Source organism: Phocoena sinus, chromosome 4, assembly GCF_008692025.1.
Source record: "Phocoena sinus isolate mPhoSin1 chromosome 4, mPhoSin1.pri, whole genome shotgun sequence".
NCBI classification, from domain to species: Eukaryota; Metazoa; Chordata; class Mammalia; order Artiodactyla; family Phocoenidae; genus Phocoena; species Phocoena sinus.
Genome location: NC_045766.1, coordinates 10,493,020 through 10,515,386, shown reverse-complemented (window position 1 = coordinate 10,515,386; position 22,367 = coordinate 10,493,020). Strand labels below are relative to the sequence as shown.

Below are 22,367 nucleotides of genomic sequence, written 5' to 3'. Positions count from 1 at the left end.
TTACTTAAAATAATAAACCAGACTGGCCTTGTATGTGTGTTTGATGTAGAAATTCTGAAATTCTAGAGGAATTCCACATATGAAGAAAAACAATGCCTGAGTTAGGTGATATCTTTTATTGTGAGTTAGGTAAAGTCTTTTCTTCCCGAAAATTATTTTGTTAATCAAAACATACATGTGACCATCACAAAGGAAAGAAGTATTTGGGGTATTCTGTTTATCTGACCAAAATTTAAAGTACACGGTGGGGTGGGAAAAGGTGTGACAGTTATCTGGGTTGACAACTGGATATATTGTGAGAAACTGTATATTTCTTGCTTTCAACCTATATACAATTGGGGTTCTGTCCTCTACAGTAACTGATTACAGAATAAACACTTCAAGAGTGGGGAAAAAAAAACGGTAAGTGACAAAATCAATGAGGCAGTGTTCATGATAAGCAAGGTTATGAAAAACCAGAGCTATACTGCTTTATAAAAACCATTCATTTTGGGGACGAGGGGAAGATGGCGGAAGAGTAAGACGCAGAGATCACCTTCCTCCCCACAGATGCACCAGAAATACATCTACACGTGGAACAACTCCTATAGAACACCTACTGAACGCTGGTAGAAGACCTCAGACCTCCCAAAAGGCAAGAAACTCCCCATGTATCTGGGTAGGACAAAAGAAAAAAGAATAAACAGAGACAAAAGGATAGGGACGGGACCTGCACCAGTGGGAGGGAGCTGTGAAGGAGGAAAGGTTTCCACACACTAGGAAGCCCCTTCGCGGGCGGAAGGGGAAAGCTTCGGAGCCACGGAGGAGAGCGCAGCAACAGGGGTTCGGAGGGCAAAGTGGCGAGATTCTCGCACAGAGGATCGGTGCCGACCAGCACTCACCAGCTCGAGAGGCTTGTCTGCTCACCGCCGGGGCAGGCGGGGCTGGGAGCTGAGGCTCGGGCTTCGGTCAGAGCGCAGGAAGAGGACTGGGGTTGGTGGCGTGAACACAGCCTGAAGGGGGCTAAGTGCGCCACGGCTAGCCGGGAGGGAGTCTGGACCTGCCGAAGAGGCAAGAGACTTTCTTCCCTCTTTGTTTCCTGGTGCGCGAAGAGAGGGGATTAAGAGCGCTGCTTAAAGGAGCTCCAGAGACGGGCGGCTAACAACGCGGACCCCAGAGATGGGCATGAGACGCTAAGGCTGCTGCTGCCGCCACCAAGAAGCCTGTGTGCGAGCACAAGTCACTATCCACACCCCGCTTCCGGGGAGCCTGTGCAGCCCGCCACTGCCAGGGTCCCAGGATCCAGGGACAACTTCCCTGGGAGAACGAACAGCACCTCAGGCTGGTGCAACTTCATGCCAGCCTCTGCCGCAGCTGGCCGCCCTGCACGCCATGCCCCTCCCGCACCCCTGGCCTGAGTGAGCCAGAGTCCCCGAAGCAGCTGCTCCTTTAACCCCGTCCTGTCTGAGCGAAGAACAGACGCCCTCCGGTGAACTACATGCAAAGGCTGGGCCACATCCAAAGCTGAACACCGGAAGCTGTGCGAACAAAGAAGAGAGGGAAATCTCTCCCAGCAGCCTCAGAAGCAGAGGATTAACGCTCTGCAATCAACTTGATGTACCCTGCATCTGTGGAATACATGAATAGACAACGAATCATCCCAAACTGAGGATGTGACTTTGAGAGCAAGATTTATGATTTTTTCCCCTTTTCCTCTTTTTGTGAGTGTATGCTTCTGTGTGAGATTTTGTCTGTATAGCTTTGCTTCCACCATTTGTCCCAGAGTTCTATCCGTCCGTTTTTGTTTAAATTTTTTTCTTAATAATAATTTTTAATTTAATAACTTTATTATATTTTATCGTACTTCGTATTACTTTATCTTCTTTCTTTCTTTTTTTCCTTCCATCCCTCCTTCCTTTCTTTCCTTCTTTCTTTTACTTTTCTTCCTTCCTTCCTTCCTTTTCTTTTTCTTTCTTTCTTCTAATTCTTTCTTCCTATTTTTCTCCCTTTTATTCTGAGCCATGTGGATGAAAGGCTCTTGGTGCTGCAGCCAGGGGTCAGTGCTGTGCCTCTGAGGTGGGAGAGCCAACCTCAGGACACTGGTCCACAAGAGACTTCCCAGCTCCACATAATATCAAATGGCAAAAATCTCCCAGAGATCTCCATCTCAACACCAGCACCCAGCTTCACTCAACAACCAGCAAGCTACAGTGCTGGACACCCTATGCCAAACAACTAGCAAGACAGGAATACAACCCCACCCATTAGCAGAGAGGCTGCCTAAAATCATAAGTCCACAGACACCCCAAAACACACCACCAGAGGTGGACCTGCCCACCAGAAAGACAAGATCCAGCCTCATCCACCAGAACACAGGCACTAGTCCCCTCCACCAGGAAGCCTACACAACCCACTGAACCAACCTTAGCCACTGGGGACAGACACCAAAAACAAGGGGAACTATGAACCTGCAGCCTGCAAAAAGGAGACCCCAAACACAGTAAGATAAGCAAAATGAGAAGACAGAAAAACACACAGCAGATGAAGGAGCAAGATAAAAACCCACCAGACCTAACAAATGAAGAGGAAATAGGCAGTCTACCTGAAAAAGAATTCAGAATAATGATAGTAAAGATGATCCAAAATCTTGGAAACAGAAGAGACAAAATGCAAGAAACATTTAACAAGGACCTAGAAGAACTAAAGATGAAACAAACAACGATGAACAACACAATAAATGAAATTAAAAATACTCTAGATGGGATCAATAGCAGAATAACTGAGGCAGAAGAACGGATAAGTGACCTGGAAGATAAAATAGTGGAAATAACTACTGCAGAGCAGAATAAAGAAAAAAGAATGAAAAGAACTGAGGACAGTCTCAGAGACCTCTGGGACAACATTAAACACACCAACATTCGAATTATAGGGGATCCAGAAGAAGAAGAGAAAAAGAAAGGGACTGAGAAAACATTTGAAGAGATTATAGTTGAAAACTTCCCTAATATGGGAAAGGAAATAGTTAAGCAAGTCCAGGAAGCACAGAGAGTCCCATACAGCATAAATCCAAAAAGAAATACACCAAGACACATATTAATCAGACTGTCAAAAATTAAATACAAAAAAAAACATATTAAAAGGAGCAAGGGAAAAACAACAAATAACACACAAGGGAATCCCCATAAGGTTAACAGCTGATCTTTCAGCAGAAACTCTGCAAGCCAGAAGGGACTGGCAGGACATATTTAAAGTGATGAAGGAGAAAAACCTGCAACCAAGATTACTCTACCCAGCCAGAATCTCATTCAGATTTGATGGAGCAATTAAAACCTTTACAGACAAGCAAAAGCTGAGAGAGTTCAGCACCACCAAAGCAGCTTTACAACAAATGCTAAAGGAACTTCTCTAGGCAAGAAACACAAGAGAAGGAAAAGACCTACAATAATGAACCCAAAACAATTAAGAAAATGGGAATAGGAACATACATATCGATAATTATCTTAAATGTAAATGGACTAAATGCTCCCACCAAAAGACACAGATTGGCTGAATGGATACAAAACCGAGACCCATATATATAAGCTGTCCACAAGAGACCCACTTCAGACCTAGAGACACATACAGCCTGAAAGTAAGGGGATGGAAAAAGATATTCCAAGCAAATGGAAACCAAAAGAAAGCTGGAGTAGCAATTCTCATATCAGACAAAAGAGACTTTAAAATAAAGACTATTACAAGAGACAAAGAAGAACACTACATAATGATCAAGGGATCGATCCAAGAAGAAGATATAACAATTGTAAATATTTATGTACCCACCCAACATAGGAGCACTTCAATACATAAGGCAAATACTAACAGCCATAAAGGGGAAATCGACAGTAACACATAATAGGGGACTTTAACACCCCACTTTCACCAATGGACAGATCATCCAAAATGAAAATAAATAAGGAAACACAAGCTTTAAGTGATACATTAAACATGATGGACTTAATTGATATTTATAGGACATTCCATCCAAAAACAACAGAATACACATTTTTCTCAAGTGCTCATGGAACATTCTCCAGGATAGATCGTATCTTGGGTCACAAATCAAGCCTTGGTAAATTTAAGAAAACTGAAATGGTATCGAGTATCTTTTCCGACCACAACGGTATGAGACTAGGTATCAATTACAGGAAAAGATCTGTAAAAAATACAAACACATGGAAGCTAAACAATACACTACTAATAACGAAGTGACCACTGAAGAAATCAAAGAGGAAATTAAAAAAATACCTAGAAACAAATGACAATGGAGCCACGATGATCCAAAACCTATGGGATGCAGCAAAAGCAGTTCTAAAAGAGAAGTTTATAGCAGTACAATACTACCTTAAGAAACAGGAAACATCTCAAATAAACAACCTAACCTTGCACCTAAAGCAATTAGAGAAAGAATAAAAACCCCACAAAGTTAGCAGAAGGAAAGAAATCATAAAAATCAGATCAGAAATAAATGAAAAAGAAATGAAGGAAACAATAGCAAAGATCAATAAAATTAAAAGCTGGTTCTTTGAGAAGATAAACAAAATTGATAAACCATTAGCCAGACTCATCAAGAAAAAAAGGGAGAAGACTCAAATCAACAGAATTAGAAATGAAAAAGGAGAAGTAAAAACTGACACTGCACAAATACAAAAGATCATGAGAGATTACTACAAGCAACTCTATGCCAATAAAATGGACAATCTGGAAGAAATGGACAAATTCTTAGAAATGCACAACCTGCCAAGACTGAATCAGGAAGAAATAGAAAATATGAACAGACCAATCACAAGCACTGAAATTGAAACTGTGATTAAAAATCTTCCGACAAACAAAAGCCAAGGACCAGGTGGCTTCACAGACGAATTCTATCAAACATTTAAAGAAGAGCTAACACCTTTCTTCCTCAAACTCTTCCAAAGTATAGCAGAGGGAGGAACACTCCCAAACTCATTCTACAAGGCCACCATCACGTTGATACTAAAACGAGACAAGGATGTCACAAAGAAAGAAAACTACAGGCCAATATCACTGATGAACACTGATGCAAAAATCCTCAACAAAATACTAGCAAACAGAATCCAACAGCACATTAAAAGGATCATACACCATGATGAAGTGGGGTTTATTCCAGGAATGCAAGGATTCTTCAATATATGCAAATCAATCATGTGATAAACCATATTAACAAACTGAAGGAGAAAAACCATATGATCATCTCAATAGATGTGGAGAAAGCTTTTGACAAAATTCAACACCCATTTATGATAAAAACCCTGCAGAAAGTTAGCACAGAGGGAACTTTCCTCAACATAATAAAGGCCATATATGACAAACCCACAGCCAACATCATCCTCAATGGTGAAAAACTGAAAGCATTTCCACTAAGATCAGGAAAAAGACAAGGCTGTCCACTCTCACCACTATTATTCAACATATTTTGGAAGTTTTAGCCACAGCAATCACAGAAGAAAAAGAAACAAAAGGAATCCAAATAGGAAAAGAAGAAGTAAAGCTGTCACTGTTTGCAGATGACATGATACTACACATAGAGAATCCTACAGATGCTACCAGAAAACTACTACAGCTAATCAATGAATTTGGTAAAGTAGCAGGATACAAAATTAATGCACAGAAATCTCTTGCATTCCTATACACTAATGATGAAAAATCTGAAAGTGAAATCAAGAAAACACTCCCATTTACCACTGCAACAAAAAAAATAAAATACCTAGGAATAAACCTACATAAGGAGACAAAAGACCTGTATGCAGAAAATTATAAGACACTGATGAAAGAAATTAAAGATGATACAAATAGATGGAGAGATATACCATGTTCTTGGATGGGAAGAATCAACATTGTGAAAATGACTCTACTACCCAAAGCAATGTACAGATTCAATGCAATCCCTATCCAACTACCACTGGCATTTTTCACAGAACTAGAACAAAAAATTTCACAATTTGTATGGAAACACAAAAGACCTCGAATAGCCAAAGCAATCTTGAGAACGAAAAAGGGAGCTGGAGGAATCAGGCTCCCTGACTTCAGACTATACTACAAAGCTACAGTAATCAAGACAGTATGGTACTGGCACAAAAACAGAAATATAGATCAATGGAACAGGATAGAAAGCCCAGAGATAAACCCACACACATATGGTCACCTTGTCTTTGATAAAGGAGGCAGGAATGTACAGTGGAGAAAGGACAGCCTCTTCAAGAAGTGGTGCTGGGAAAACTGGACAGGTACATTTAAAAGTATGAGATTAGATCACTCCCTAACACCATACACAAAAATAAGCTCAAAATGGATTAAAGACTGAAATGTAAGGCCAGAAACTATCAATCTCTTAGAGGAAAACATAGGAAGAACACTCTATGACATAAATCACAGCAAGATCCTTTTTGACCCACCTCCTACAGAAATGGAAATAAAAACAAAAATAAACAAATGGGACCTAATGAAACTTCAAAGCTTTTGCACAGCAAAGGAAACCATAAACAAGACCAAAAGACAACCCTCAGAATGGGAGAAAATATCTGCAAATGAAGCAACTGACAAAGGATTAATCTCCAAAATATATAAGCAGCTCACACAGCTCAATAACAAAAAAACAACCAACCCAATTCAAAAATAGGCAGGAGACCTAAATAGACATTTCTCCAAAGAAGATATACAGACTGCCAACAAACACATGAAAGAATGTTCAACATCATTAATCATTAGAGAAATGGAAATCAAAACTACAAAGATACCATCTCACACCAGTCAGAATGGCCATCATCAAAAAATCTAGAAACAATAAATGCTGGAGAGGGTGTGGAGAAAAGGGAACCCTCTTGCACTGCTGGTGGGAATGTGAATTGGTACAGCCACTATGGAGAACAGTATGGAGGTTCCTTAAAAAACTACATATAGAACTACCATAGGACCCAGCAATCCCACTCCTGGGCATATATCCTGAGAAAACCATAATTCAAGAAGAGTCATATACCAAAATGTTCATTGCAGCTCTATTTACAATAGCCTGGAGATGGAAACAACCTAAGTGTCCATCATCGGATGAATGGATAAAGAAGATGTGGCACATATATACAATGGAATATTACTCAGCCATAAAAAGAAGCAAAATTGAGCTATTTGTAATGAGGTGGATGGACCTAGAGTCTGTCATACAGAGTGAAGTAAGTCAGAAGGAGAAAGATAAATACCGTGTGCTAACACATATATATGGAATTTAAGAAAAAAAAATGTCATGAAGAACCTAGGGGTAAGACAGGAATAAAGACACAGACCTACTAGAGAACAGACTTGAGGATATGGAGAGGGGGAAGGGTAAGCTGTGTCAAAGCGAGAGAGAGGCATGGACATATATATACGTTACCAAATGTAAGGTAGATAGCTAGTGGGAAGCAGCCGCATAGCACAGGGAGATCAGCTCGGTGCTTTGTGACCGCCTGGAGGGGTGGGGTAGGGAGGGTGGGAGGGAGGGAGACGCAAGAAGGAAGAGATATGGGAACATATGTATATGTATAACTGATTCATTCTGTTATAAAGCAGAAACTAACACACCGTTGTAAAGCAATTATACTCTAATAAATATGTAAAAAAAACCCATTCATTTTACTTCTATGTAGTATTCTGTAGGACAACCAATCAAAAAACTTATAAACTGAATAATTACAAATCTAAATTCACATTCCAATTCTAGTCATCCACAACCTGATCAAGGACAGAAAAATCAAAATAGAGAATGGAATGGGAGGAAAAGATGAAGGAGAAAGGTACCTTGATAAGGAGAACTTGAGGGTCAACAACTGTAATCTTTTTCTTGCAAGGCAAATGTCAAAGCCTTAACTCGTTAGTCAAACAATAATTCGATAAGCATCGATTTGACAAATACAGGAAACATAGTGTCAGGAACGAAGATATATTCTTGAATGAATGCAAATTCTTATGCGTTGAAAACTCACTGCTATCAACAATTTTTACATAATGTCAGTTGGACGGTACCTCAGAAGTCATCAACAACTTAGGGAGTGTGTTTCAATGGAACTCGGCAGTAAGATAACTGGGCAACTGCACATCAGCAGGATGTCATACGTCCTTAGACAAAATTAAAGCAACTTTTATGAAACCTATTTTTAAACCAGCATCATGGTCTGTTGTCTTCAAATCTACTTAACCACCACATGTTAACTGTTTTGCTAAAACATTCCCCTGTCATGTGTAAAATCTACCACTGAATTTTCTAAATCATTAGGGAGGTAACTTCAAATAAGACCACTGCTAAGCATTATACTACAAGTGACCCTCTTGTAGAACTGATTCTCACCTCAACATTTCAAAAGAAAATACAGACTTAAAAATAATCATAGGTACTAGAGTCAGCTACATAGGCAATGACATGAAGCAAGTGATTAATTATCTTCAAATTATAGTAAACAGTCATGTCTAAATGGCACTGTATAAAATAGAAAGCCTAATTTTTACCCAGCCCCATATAAACTAAAAAATGCATAATAGTTAATGATATAGGTAAGCCTCTTATTCCATGATACTTAATATTTAACAAAGATAATTTTAACTACAGCCCCTTTATCATAAAGGGGTCTCACAGAGACTAAAACTACTTGATGAGATCTTTTCGTTTGAAGAATATGAAGATAATTTCAAATTTTTTATTTTGAAAAACTCTTCATTAAAAAATATTACTAGGCTTTTGAGGAAACAAGTAACTAACTTCCCACCCCCACAAGAATTCTGATATTTTTTCTAGGCACTGATTATCCAAACAGCAGGAATTCTTCAAATCAAAATAAGCAGTTTGAACTTATCAGTAAATATTTAGAAGTTATTTAAATTATTAAAAATAAAACTTTAGTTTAGTTGGTGATTTGATTGAGAACTGAAAGCTTTAAATGTATATTCGTAAAAGAGACATTTTAACCAGAAAGGAGTTCTTTATGATATCTCATGCCCTTTCCTTCCATAAGTTGATATGTATAAATTTTGTCCTTTAGCTGGCAAGGGGCAATTTAGAGCAACGACCTAATTATAGATGGGCTTGCTGCTGCTACAGCTGTCAGAGTGGGTCAGTGGCATCGTTAAAGGATTTTCTAAAGTTAGACAGGTAAGAAAATGGACTCCTTTCTCTACCAGTCTGAAAGACACTGGCTCATCACACCTACAATAGAAGCTGAAATTTTATGCAATGAAAGCTCTGAAAACATTTGAAGCTTAAATGTTTTTACTAATCCTAAACGGTTCAATTTTGTTTGTGGTTTTCTTTTCTTTACACCACAAGACATGGTTTGGCAAGTGCTCAAAGAATGAATTAATAAATTAATACAGAAGCAATCAGTGAAAGCATCTTGGAAAATATAAAATGATGATTATACATTATGAAGTAGTTATGTTCAAAACTGGTTGCATGTGCATTTCCAAAGAATTATGCAGTAAAGGTACGTATATTTTGGCTCCAGAATTTTCACATATTTCTAAAATTCAAATGTTCACTCTTGGAAGCGAATGACCAAAAAACCAAAAAGCAACTATTCTTATATGTAAAACACTGTATCAGTCTTCTAATTTTTCTAACACTGTGAAAAATTTCAAAACAGAAAAGTTGAAAGAATATTACAGTGAACACCCATATACCTACCACCTAGAATCTACCACTAACATTTTACTATGTGAGCATTATCATACATCCATCTCTCTACCCACCCGTGCAATTAAGTGATGCTTTTTTCTTGGGAGGGGGGTAGGCCACACCGCGTGGCATGCAAGACTAGGGATCAAACCTGTGCCCCCTGCAGTGGAAGCGTGCAGTCTTAACCACTGGACCGCCAGGAAAGTCCCTAAGTGATGCTTTTTAAAGTCAGCTGCTGATATCACTACCTATTACCTCTAAACACTTTGGTATGCATATCATTAACTAGGGTTCAGTATTTGTTTGATTTGTAACCTTCTACGGGAACATTTACATGCAATGAGACATACAAAAAATGTACCACCTGATGAGTTTTGACTAACACTTATTTATATAACACAAAGCTGTCAAAATACAGGACATTACCACCACAGAGAAAGTTCCCCCACACCCCCTTTTCATCAATCCCTCCTCCCAGAGGCAACAATTGTTCTCTCTCTCTTTTTTTTATTTCCCCAACTGTAGCGTCTGGAACCCCATATAACTGGAATTTTGTCTGTTCTAAAATCTTATATAAATGGAAATAGTGAATATATTCTTGTGTAACGCTTTCACTCAGCATAGTATTTTTAAGATTCATCTGTGTGTTATCAGTAATTCACTCCTTTTTAGTAGCTACTGATACTACAGTGAACTCCTAAATACTAGATAGGGATTCTGATATTACTTCATACCTTCATATTGACATCGGCCCCATTGCCTACTAGAAGCTCTAAACACAATGCTCCATGTGTTGATGCAGCAGCAAAGTGCAAAGGAGTAAACCCTTTTTCATTCTTTTGATTTACATTAGCACCACAGTCTATAAGTTCATTCACGACAACATCTTGTCCATTGTAGCAGGCTACATGAAGAGGTGTATTTCCATAGGCATTTGGTTCATTCATCTATTGGAAGAAAAAAATTGTCAGTCTTAAAGCAGTCTTCCTAATTATCGTTGTGAGCTATTTTAGCAACACTGTGGTTGAAATCTAATTATTAAAGTGAGAAACAAACAGGGATAAATACACAGATATGGCTTATAATCTTAAACTTCAATAAAAAAAATGAACAACATTTTGGTGTCAAACGATTTTGTAGCTTCAGGGAACATAACTTATATATACAATGTCTACTTCATGACAAAACTGAATGATTCCAAGAGATATTTTAGGAAAATGAAAACAAATAATATATTTTTAAAAGCATTCTAGGTAAGGGACAATCACAGAATTAATTCTAAGAATCATGAAAAATGAACACAAACTGAAAATTCTGACACATATTGAAAAACACGCATATTTTCTGCTATTTACAGTGACAAAAGATTAATAAAGTTGGTGATTAGTAGAGAGAAAGATTTTTTTTTAAATTACTGACATCCTTTTCTATTTAATCCATTTTTGCAACAAACTTGGGCTTTAGATATTTTCCAGCCTACATACTGACATTTTACCAAAATGAATATGCTCAAAAAATATAGTCAACATTGAGAAATAATTCATGTAACTGAAGTTTCTTTATCTTTCTATTTCTTAAAAAATATATTGGATGAATATTTTAAAGTTTACATAACTTTTCTGTGGTAAAGAATTGTACTTTCGCTCCTGTCTTCTGGGAGGTCATCTATGGCACACCTGACAGCTGAGCTGGCTACCCTGGACCTGAGAGTAGGAGCAGGCACAGCAGGTCTTTAGGGCAGGGCCAACCACACCACATAAACCAACCATGTGATGGACGGGAGGGGCTTTGGGTCCGCTGGTATCAGTGGACTTGGAGACTGAAATCAACCATATGAGCAATTTTGATCAATCAATCATGCCTATGTAGTGGAGGCCCAATAAAACTCTGAAAACAAAGCTCAGGAGTGCTTCTCTGGTTAGCAATACTATGTGCATATGTCACGTTCTGATGCTGGGAGAGTAAGGAGTCCTAACTCTGTAAGGAGAGGCCAATGGAAGCTTTGTGTTTAGAATACTCTTAGACTCTGCCTTGTGTGTCTCTTCCTTTGGCTGATGTTAATTTGTATCTTTTCTGCATAATAAACCATAACTGTGAGTATAATAGCTTGCAGTGAGTTTTTGGAGTCCTTCTAGTGAATCATCAAAACTGAAGTCAGTCCTGTGTGGAGACTGTGCCCTCTAACCTTGTGGTTGGCCCCAACTTATCACAACTTTATTTAACATTTTCTTTTCTCACATCTCTGGTAACAGAAATTAGAGGAAGTGAAAAAGCAACTCTTAACTTTAGTCAAGTTATCTAGATTTCATCACCAAAAGCTGGCGGACACAGAAAAGATTCTCCCTCGGAGCTTCCAAAACTTTGAGAGATTAAATTTATTGTTTTAAGTCACTCACTTCAGCTCTAGGAAACTAAGTCATGCAATTGGAGGCCACATGTCACTAAATGGCTCTAAGTTTGACCACTTTTTCTGAAGAACACTCTCACCAGAGCTTATAATTTTGCTGTCAATAACATAAGCTTTAAAAATTGCACCAGAATGGACTTGAAACAGTGATCAGAAACAAGGCTATCTCATTTATCTAGATCAAGGGTCTCTTAAGGCATTATATCACCCCGTTGAAACAGAGCTACAGGAAGTGCTGAGTTGAAATAAAACTTTCATCTGTTTGCACTCTACAAGCTTCTACCTAACAATGTGTTTGAATTTTTGATCCCTACATTTTCAATAACTAAGTGCTTCACAAAGTCCTTAAATTAAATTAATAGGCTATCCAGCTCCACAGTTCTGCCACGTATTCTTTGTCCAACCAGATTACCACCTATCTTTCTGTCTTTGCAGCTGATCTAAACTACCTCCCTCTCTCCTTCTACCTGGCTGCTTTTTCATCTGTGTTTTAAAGACCAGATGAGTTTGTCAGAACTGTGCCTAAAGGATGGACTGTGGGAGTTCCAGGTATTCTTAGCTATCCCAGTTCCGTAATCAAATATATTCAGATGAAGGAGCAACCCCTCTGAACCAAAGACATCATACAGTAAGGAACACTTGCAGCTAATAGGCCAAAGGCCTCTAGTTTTCCTGCCTGCCTCTGGCCAATATCCTGTAATGTGAACAGCTACGGTCATTTAAAGGAAATATTAGACAAACTGGGCAAATAATACTAACAATAACCCAGCCACTTAGGAAAATAATCCAAATATGTCTGATCTGCTGGTTTCCATAGCTGAAATGAAGCTACAGGGCCTAGAATGTGATGGAAAAGAAAAACTTCTGTCAATCAACCGTTCACCTTTGGAATATATTTTACCTCTTAATACATTTGACTAACTTCATGACTTGGTCAGACATCAGTGCACTGTATATTACGTGAAGGACTATAAACATAAAACTATTAAAAGACAAAAATCTTATTGTAAGAAATCATCTTTTAAATTTGAAATAACTTCTGCCAACAACAAAATCACGAACACACAAAATGCTCCATTCTTCTGTACTGCTTAGTCTGTACACCTACATCAACCCCAAGATCAAGAAGGTACTTGACTACGCTGATCATCCCACTAGAGGCTGCTGCGTGGAGAGGTGTGTAAGACTTCTTGTCCTTGCATGTCACTTCAGCTCCGTGTGCCACAAGTAATTTCACTACTTCAATGTGACCTGAAAATGTGTTTATGAAGAAAACAAGAAGAAGATGAGTGTATGGAAAACATGAAATACAATCCTGAATATCTTTAAAGACAGGTAAAAATACAATACAAATTAACTAGATAATGCATGACAAGTCACCAATTAATCACATTATAACCAGAGAGAGGATAGAAGAAAAAAATAAGAATTCAGGATAATTTTGATAAATGCTGATAGAGGTAACTAATAATTGAAAATAATACATTTAATTGTTTTATCCAATGATAACCCTGCAATCCTCCTTTTACCTAGATCTTGTTGTTTCCAAGGTTGTTTTAATACATTCTCCAGTTCTTAAGTTAGCTTTTCATGTCTAATGTAAGACATTAGTTTATGTTGTAGAATCTTCTCCTACGTGGAAGTCTGGGAGTGACTTGGGCTTATTTCTTAAAAAATGTCAGGTCTTTAGAACACGCAGCTAAAAACTTCTTTTCCCTTATTATTTCCACCAGATGCCTTAACAATCAGGATAGGCTAGGTCAGCAGTCCCCAACCTTTTTGGCAATAGGGACCGGGTTCATGGGAGACAATTTTTCCACGTGGCGGGGGTGGGGCGGGAATGGTTCAGGCGGTAATGTGAGTGATGGGGGGGATGGTTCAGCCCTATGCGGGGGATGCGGAGTGGCAGATGAAACTTGGCTGGCTTGCCTGCGGCTCATCTTTTGCTGTGTGGCCCGGTTCTGGGGGATAGGGACCCCTGGGCTACATTATACATGCTGTGGTTAACAACCAACTCCCAAATCTCAGTGGCTTAAACAATTAGTGCTTTATTTCTTGTTAGCATTATGATAGCTTGGCCAGAGGGCTCTGCTCAGTCACGCAAGGATCCAGATTCATGGAGCTGACACATGATTTGAAGGCAGCTTGGTCACTGTGCCAGAAAGGGCAACAGACTACAGTCTCACACCAGCAATTAAATGCTCTGGTCCACAGGGGATGCTACTTTCATTAGGCAGAACTAGTCTCAGGCCCTACCCAACCACATAAGGAGGCCAGGTGGAAGGTGGGAGAACCACTGTTCTCCTTTCGTATCTCCTCACTTCTTGTCACGTTAGATTATACAGTACTTTCTCCTCCTCCCAAAAGCCTTTCCACCTCTGTGCCTTTGTTCATCGGACTGATTCCTACGTTGTACAGAATGTTCTGCTTGGACGTTTCTTTCTAATCGTTGTTACTAATCCTCGAAGAAGGTCATGTCAGTTCCTATCTTCCCTAGAAGTCTTTTTAAGGCTTCTAGTTGCCTAGAATTACGTGGCCAAAAGCACAATGTACCTGTAAATACTATCTAATAAGCATACATAATAATATTTTGTGATGTATCTTAAACTTGAATCATTATTTAACAAACTCTTTAATTACTTTTATGTATTAAGTTCCCAAATATATATATCTTTAAAGGCAAATATCATAGGCTCTTATGTTCTACTTCTTGGTGTATTTCAAACAATATAGGTACCTAATAAATATGTTACATTAAACGAGTTGCTAATGATGCCATTTTTAATACCCCTCATAGGGAAGGAGTATATAAAGTAAATAACTATAAAAATGAGACTTTCAAACACAGTGCCTTGCCCCCTTGAAAAAAGGAGTCTACAAGATGCATAAAGAATCAAGTAGATATAGTTGTTCATATATATAAATTATCAATTAAAGTGGATACATTCAGCTGTTTTTTTCCCCATTTCAATATGAAAAATATCTACTATATTTTTAGGAAAAAATCAAAAGAATATCTGTCAAATCATTAGATGCCAAATTAAATGTGACTATCATATAAGAGCACTAACTGGTACAAAAGATCTCACTACACATTACTCTCTGATCTATGGCTCTAGAAAGACAACTACTTGGGTTTACTGTAATGTATTAAAAACCAGGACTTATAATGCCCAGGAGGCTCACGCATAAATATAGCTTTTTTAAACCAGGCAAATGCATATTATTCACTAAATATGCCAAAAAGAAACAAATTCTCCTGATTTTTAAGACTAGAAGGCCCATTATACAAACATAATGGAAAAACTGTCCAAAACCAACACATCATTCTAAGTAAATGACTTAGATCATATTAATTATGTAGATTCCAGGAAGTGTGAACTTTTCCTGAGACCGATAAAGCCCTATTTTTAAAAGGTGCCATGCATAGGAAATTTACAATCTTAAAATTGACAAATATTTATTTAATCACATTTCTGAAATATGTAAAAATTCCTTTAACGGACCACTGAAAACATGAAGAAGGGGCCTTTCCATAGCCAGTTTGGGGTGACCTATTTAAAAGAAAAAAGGGAAGAAAGTTCTCGAGTGAAATAAATGATATTGTTCTAGCAAGGTGGAACCCAGCCAGAATACGTATGTGTTTTCCTTATCAATTTATAGAACGATGCTACCAAGGAGACTAGATTTCATTCAATTCATATGGGTGTATTTTTAGAAGACAGCAGACATGCATGGTAATTCTGTAGTCAATAACTCCTTTAAAAAAATTATATCTATGCAACGTGAATTTGATAAATGTAATCATTATCCGTCAGGAATTTGGAAAATTCCCTACATTTTTCTTTTGTCATCAATGTATTAATAAAAGTAAAATGAGCTATGCTCACAAGTTTTTATGGAAAGGAAAGTAAGAAGAAAAACACCATTTCACATCAACTTAAATTATGCATTGCTTTAAGAAGAATTAATGTAATGAGTTGCTTATCAAGGTAATTAATATTTATTTAGTACTCTCTATGTCAAAGTCATCACAGTAAGGTACTTTGAGGTAAAAAGTGACTGGATATTGCTAAAAGCACTGAAGGCAACAGAAAAGATGAATGAGTAAATGGATTTTTTTTTAAACAGATCTTTATTGGAGTATAATTGCTTCACAATACTGTGTCAGTTTCTGTTGTTCACCAAAGTGAATCAGCCACATGCATACACATGTCCCCATATCCCCTCCCTCTTGAGCCTCCCTCCCACCCTCCCTATCCCACCCTTCTAGGTCATCTCAAAGCACCGAGCTGATCTCCCTGTGCTATGCTGCTGCTTCCCACCAGCCAACTATTCTGCATTCGGTAGTGTATATATGTCGATGCTACTCTCACTTCGCCCCAGCTTCGCCTTCCCACCCCATGTCCTCAAGTCCATTTTCTATGTCTACCTCTTTATTCCTGCCCTGTAACTAGGTTCATCAGTAACAGTAAATGGATTCTTAATGACGGTTCATGGTAGGAGCAAACACAGCGTAGGGAGGGAAAAATGATCAGTTCATTTGGGGACAGAGGTGGGGCTGGGGAACATAAACAGGATTCAATCATAGCATAAGTATAAGAGGTAGAACCTAACAGAAAAGTAAGGGTAGCCTCAACCAGGGGACAGAAGGCCAGGGCAAATACAGAAGCCTGTGAGAAATAAATTACAAGAAGACATGTAATGCAATAATGTAATGTCTCTTAGGCTAATATTGGCAGATTCTCTAGAGGTGTCAATGACCTGGACTTAAGGCCTGTCTTAATAGACCAGGCAGTAACTCCCTACTTTCATATATTTAGCTCCTTTTTAATCCTGAACACCTAAAACAACTGAATGGTTTTAGAAACTGTGTGTCAATACTCCTCTTTTTCCAAGCTTAAAGGAAGGAAGAGACAGGGAAAGGAAAATTATGAATCCCTGAATGTTTATGCTCAAAAATTAAATGGACTATGAGGTCCAAGAAATACAGAATATCTTTTACAATCCACAATCGGCCTGAAAAATGACATTTAGTAGATCAAGGAAAACAAAGCCATCCAAGGGCCTCTGAGATATACACACCCAGCTACTCTGGGAGCTCAATTAGAGGCAACCCACAAAATTCCTTGGCCTTCAATTTTATGAAAACAGCTGTTTAGCCAAGTTTAATTCTTTGGAGATAAAAGGCCTGATACCCTCTGCTTAATGTGTGAACCTTTCAATATAAGGTATATAGTTTAAAATCACAGACTATCTGTGCCTGAACCGTCAAGAATAAGCTATTCCAGAATATTCAGAAAAATCCCCAAGACTTAAAATACAGAAAACCTACAGGCTGTGAGGAGGGCACTTTAGGACACCACAGGAGACTTGCTTCTGGATGTTTTACCTTCAGTTAACAGAAGAAAAGTGCCCATGACATAACTAGAGGCACAAACCTTTGGTGTGAGAGAAACACCAAGAGCCCAAGAGTTATTTCTATGATGGGCAAAGGATTTTCCTGGACCTTGGGGTTACCGTCAACTGGTTTGAGTTCATTTGGTTTCTTACATTTTTGTATTTTACAATTTTATATAGTTTTTAAAATTAATAATCTTCTATCAACCTTTGAATTTTAAGTGAGAGCTAGGAAAAGACAAAAGCAAAGGTAGGGAGTAGTGAGGATAAGCTATGCCTGTGAGAAGAGGGGCTAGACTGTCTCTGTAGTCAGTATGAGAGGCACATGGGAATGAGACCAGCACTACGTGGTCCGTCAGTCCATGTAATTTTTCCTAAGTCAGTGGAGCAAGAAGAGCAGAAGCAGAATAGACTGTTGGGAGGAAAAGAAAAAGCCCTGAGCTCCATGGCTGCAAAGAAAGGAGTTCTTCAGCTCTATTGCCTTCCAGAGGCACAGCCTAGCCCTATGGGACTTGCAAGGTTTGCAGCAGGTTGAGATCCACTTCGACCTGCGTGGTCTTAGCGCCTGCAGGCCAGCATCTCTGCTCTGTTCTTTCTGTGCGTTTTAAAGTATCCTGTGGAAGCCTGACCTTTCTCCTCCCTGGCTGTCCCAGTTACCTCAAAAACCCATTAATGCTTTCGTTAGTGCTCCGCTCGTGGAGTTGCGTAGGTTTTAAGCAGTCTGCCTCAGGACCATTTTCCCATGAGCTCTGTTAGTTTCAAACTGCAACTGTGCAGATCCTAAGACTTTTCAAGAATCCTTTTTTTCTTTGTTTGGTCACACTGCGCAGCTTGTGGGATTTTAGCTCCCCAACCAGGGATGGAACCCACACCCTCGGCAGTGAACGCGAGAAGTCCTAACCACTGGACTGCCAGGGAATTCCCTCAAGAATGTTAAAAGCAGAAAAGTTGATATCTAAACCTCAGTTTCTTACTGTGGTAGAAATCAAATGTGATATGCCTATTTAACACAGTGTTTGGCACAAGATAACAGGCTTCTTAATACATCTTCACAACTTCTACCTTAATATTCCCATACAAACAAGGATGGGTTCAGGATGGGTATGAGAATGGGCTTTTAGTAAACACCAATCTAAACTCTGTATCCCAAACTTGTGTCTAGGACATCTCTCCCTTTAAAAGTAAACAATTAATTTTAAACAGCTTTCAGGAGAACTGGACCTAATATACTCCTGTCCTGGCAAACCTCCCCCGACTGCCAGGCTGGTTCCACTTGGGCAGCAAACTCAGATATGGTGCAACTGCTCACTATCCCAAAAGACATGTTATACCAAACGCAAGAACGAAATGTCCAACTTTTTCTTAATACTTAATGTCAAAGAATAAATTTAAAATACACATACCCATATATGCTGCCCAGTGGATAGCACGTCTATCTTTCTTGTCAAAAGCATTAATATTGGCACCTCTAGACAAGAGTAGTTTCACCATCTGGAATAAAAATAAACACAGTTTCATCAACATTCAGAAGCAGAACCGTTCATGAATATCCATCGTGAAAACTACTCATCTCAAGCTCTCTGGCACCGAATTTCTGCATTTGTAGAAAGGAAAGATAAGACTATATACTGAAGATGCTTTAACATAATTTAATAAACAACAGGACAATATACGAAAAAAGGTTTCACTATGGTGGTTACTGAAGTCAGGCATCAGCATCTTTTTAAAGATGCCACTTTGTGTCCTGGTATTTTATGAACAACTAAGCACAAATCTGGAAAGTCTAAAGGGAGAGTATTTAACAACAGGTTTTATTCCTTTTTATAGCCCAAAGTGTTATTAAAATTCAAAGTGCATTCTGATCCCAGAAACGGCTTAAATTTAATTCAAACACAGATGCAGTGTCCGTAATATGATTAGACCTGAAGGTCACTGCACAGTCTACTTACCTCAAAATGTACCAAAAAAAGTCATTTCCATTAGGTTCAAGCATATTTACAATAGTTTCCCCATTAGAAAGGGCATTCCAGATGTCAAAAAGGGACTCATCTAGTGACCTGAACTGCAGCAGAGACAAGAATTCTTTATGTTGCAAAAGCCGAGAAGAACAGTGAAAACATCACTGCAGTGACTAGCCCTCAGCCATGGAATCTTGGGAATGTCACTTTACCTCTTTTTTAAAAAAAATTGAAGTATAGTTGATTTACAATGTTTTAGGTACATAGCAAAGTGATTCAGTTTTATATATACATATATTTCTTCTAGATTCTTTTCTATTACAGGAAAAGAATTGATATTGAATATAGTTCCCTCTGCTATACAGTAGGACCACCATTTTTACTTACTTTGAGTTTCTGTGTCTGCAACAAAAATGAAGGACTGGACAAGCTGCCCTCAAAGGTTCTTCTAACTCTGAGTCTCATTCTTTCCTAAGTCTTCCATGTACATACATAAACCCCACTCTTTGCTATGGCACACTTAACATTAACCAATACTCCTTGTATAAGATAACTAAATATTAATTTTCTTAAATTGTTTTCTTTTGATGGTCTGTCATCAAAGAATTCTTGACTAAATGTTCAAAATAAACTATAAGAAAACGTTTTTGGGCTTCCCTGGTGGCGCAGTGGTTGAGAGTCCGCCTGCCAATGCAGGGGACACGGGTTCATGCCCCGGTCCGGGAAGATCCCACATGCCACGAAGCGGCTGGGCCCGTGAGCCATGGCCGCTAAGCCTGTGCATCCGGAGCCTGTGCTCTGCAACGGGAGAGGCCACAACAGTGAGAGGCCCGCATACCGCAAAAAAAAAAAAAAAAAAAAGGTTTTCTACACTCCACCTTCCTTTGCTACCATCTTTCTGGGAGAACAATGAAACTGTTCCACCCTCCTAGACATTTTTTCCTGCAATGACAGAACATACTTTTCACATTGTGTTACAGTTGGCAGTGTTGTCCTTTGTCTCCCCAGGTTGACCATGAAATTCAACTGCAGGGGCTGTATCTGATAAATAAATTTCTAAATTTGAGAAAGTTATATATCATGAATTATCATGAAAAGAAGTCTGAGGGTTTGAAAAAGGCAAAATTAAAAAATGAGCAAAATAGGCAAGTTCATTAATAATGGGGGGGGGTGGGCACACACGCAGAGAGAGAGAATCACTGTCTAACTGAATACCACTTACCTCCCCGTGTCCACTGAAAGCTGCATGATGCAGTGCAGTTCTCCCTGCTCGATCAGACACATTTACATTACTCAGCAGAGGGACCAAAGCTTCCGCACACTTTACAGCTTTATTAGCAGCCGCTATGTGTAAAGGGGTTTGCCAGTTTTTGTCTCTAGCGTTAACATCTGCAGAATGCTTCAAAAGTACCTGAACTGCTTCCTAAAACATATGAAGATATACAAGACAAATGAGTTAACAGCTTTAGAAATTGTACACACATGAAGGAAATAAAATTTCTTGAGAAAATAAAAATAGTTCTGGCAGAACCTGCTATCAACAAGCCAGAAAATAAAATAGCTTGAACTAAAGGCAGTACTCAGAGCCATGCAAGATACATCAAAATAAAACATTCCCTTTCTCTATCCTCCAAATAAAGGCACAACAATCAGTCTCTATCAAAATGTACAAGAAATACTGACAAATATTCTTCAAAAACATTCATTACTAATATTGCTTTTCTAGATGGTGAGATACAATTAATTTATACTTTCAAAGCTTTAAAAAGTAGATTTATCACTTTGCCATTAAATATATAAAAATTTAAACATACTACTTCCCAAAGTATTCCACATGCTATATTTTACAAAATGAAAATCACTAGGATCTAATTCATTAGAGGGAGGGAGGGGAGGGGAGGGGAGGGGAGGGGAGGAGGGAGGGAGGGAGGGAAGAAGTCTTTGTTGTGATGCTACCTGGTGGGAAAGTTGGTGTTAACAAGGCAAATTAAGAATTTACTATTCAAAGGGATTGGTCTCCCAGAAGCACAAGAAAAATGTCACAAAACATCCATAAACTGGACTCATGGCAAAATCGAAAGGAATCCAGTATGTCATCAATATTAAGCAATATAATCAGAACTAAACGTAGCAAAATTTTTCTCCTTACAGTGATAATCCTATTTTTGGCAGATGAACAACAAACTACATATGAAATGAAAAGGACCAGAACCAAATCACCTCAGTTCTGTCATTTACAAGGTATAACTATTCAAGTCTAGTAAAACTGACCCTTGGTTTTCTTATCAGTAAAGAGGGGAAAGAGCACCTGTCCATCACTCATCTCAAGTCTGCTATGAAGCAAAAAAACCTAACGTACATAAGATTGTTCAAAAGATTAAAATAACTAACTATGCAAAGTAGCAAGGAAGACCAAGCAAAATAGTATTATTCATGATTTGCACATAGCCTTTGAAATAAAAAGTAATCAGAACTGCTGAAATATGGGAACCAGCACAAGGTTGGCAAAATACTGGAGAGACGCCCATCAATCTATCGACCTGCTGAGTAGCTAAGTAAAGACATATGGAGGCCTGCCCTGTGACCCCACAATTCCAATCCAGCTATTTACCCAAGAGAAATTTTAACAAGACCCATCTAAGAATGTTTTTATTTATTTTATTTTTTATTTTATTTATTCATAAGAGCCAAAAACAAGAAATGTAAATGTCCACCTATAGGAAAACAGATAAACTGTTGTACATCCATATAGGAAACACTACTCGGCAATAAAAAGAAATGAACCACTAATGTACACAACAATATGACTAATCTCAAAAGAAGTCAAGACATTAAGAGTACATACTGTATGATTCCATTTTTATAAAATTCTAGAACAGGCAATTGAGAGGTGCCTCTGGGGACAGGAGGGACTGACTGAAAAGGGACA

General features: G+C 38.5%; 1 protein-coding gene across 6 annotated transcripts in view; it reads right to left on the bottom strand.

Moving 5' to 3' along the window:
* The window catches only part of ANKRD28 (ankyrin repeat domain 28), a 175,981-nt gene that overhangs the window by 38,399 nt on the left and 115,215 nt on the right, over positions 1-22,367 (bottom strand). For all 6 annotated transcript variants that reach the window (XR_004349733.1, XM_032630908.1, XM_032630909.1 and 3 more), the window contains 4 exons: positions 20,661-20,861; positions 18,884-18,971; positions 13,189-13,331; positions 10,408-10,620 (listed from right to left, as the gene is read on the bottom strand). Coding sequence is in view for 5 of the 6 variants with exons in the window: in XM_032630908.1 (XP_032486799.1) it covers positions 10,408-10,620; positions 13,189-13,331; positions 18,884-18,971; positions 20,661-20,861 (645 nt within the window). In the remaining variant the exon portion in view is untranslated. The remainder of the gene's footprint in view (positions 1-10,407; positions 10,621-13,188; positions 13,332-18,883; positions 18,972-20,660; positions 20,862-22,367) is intronic.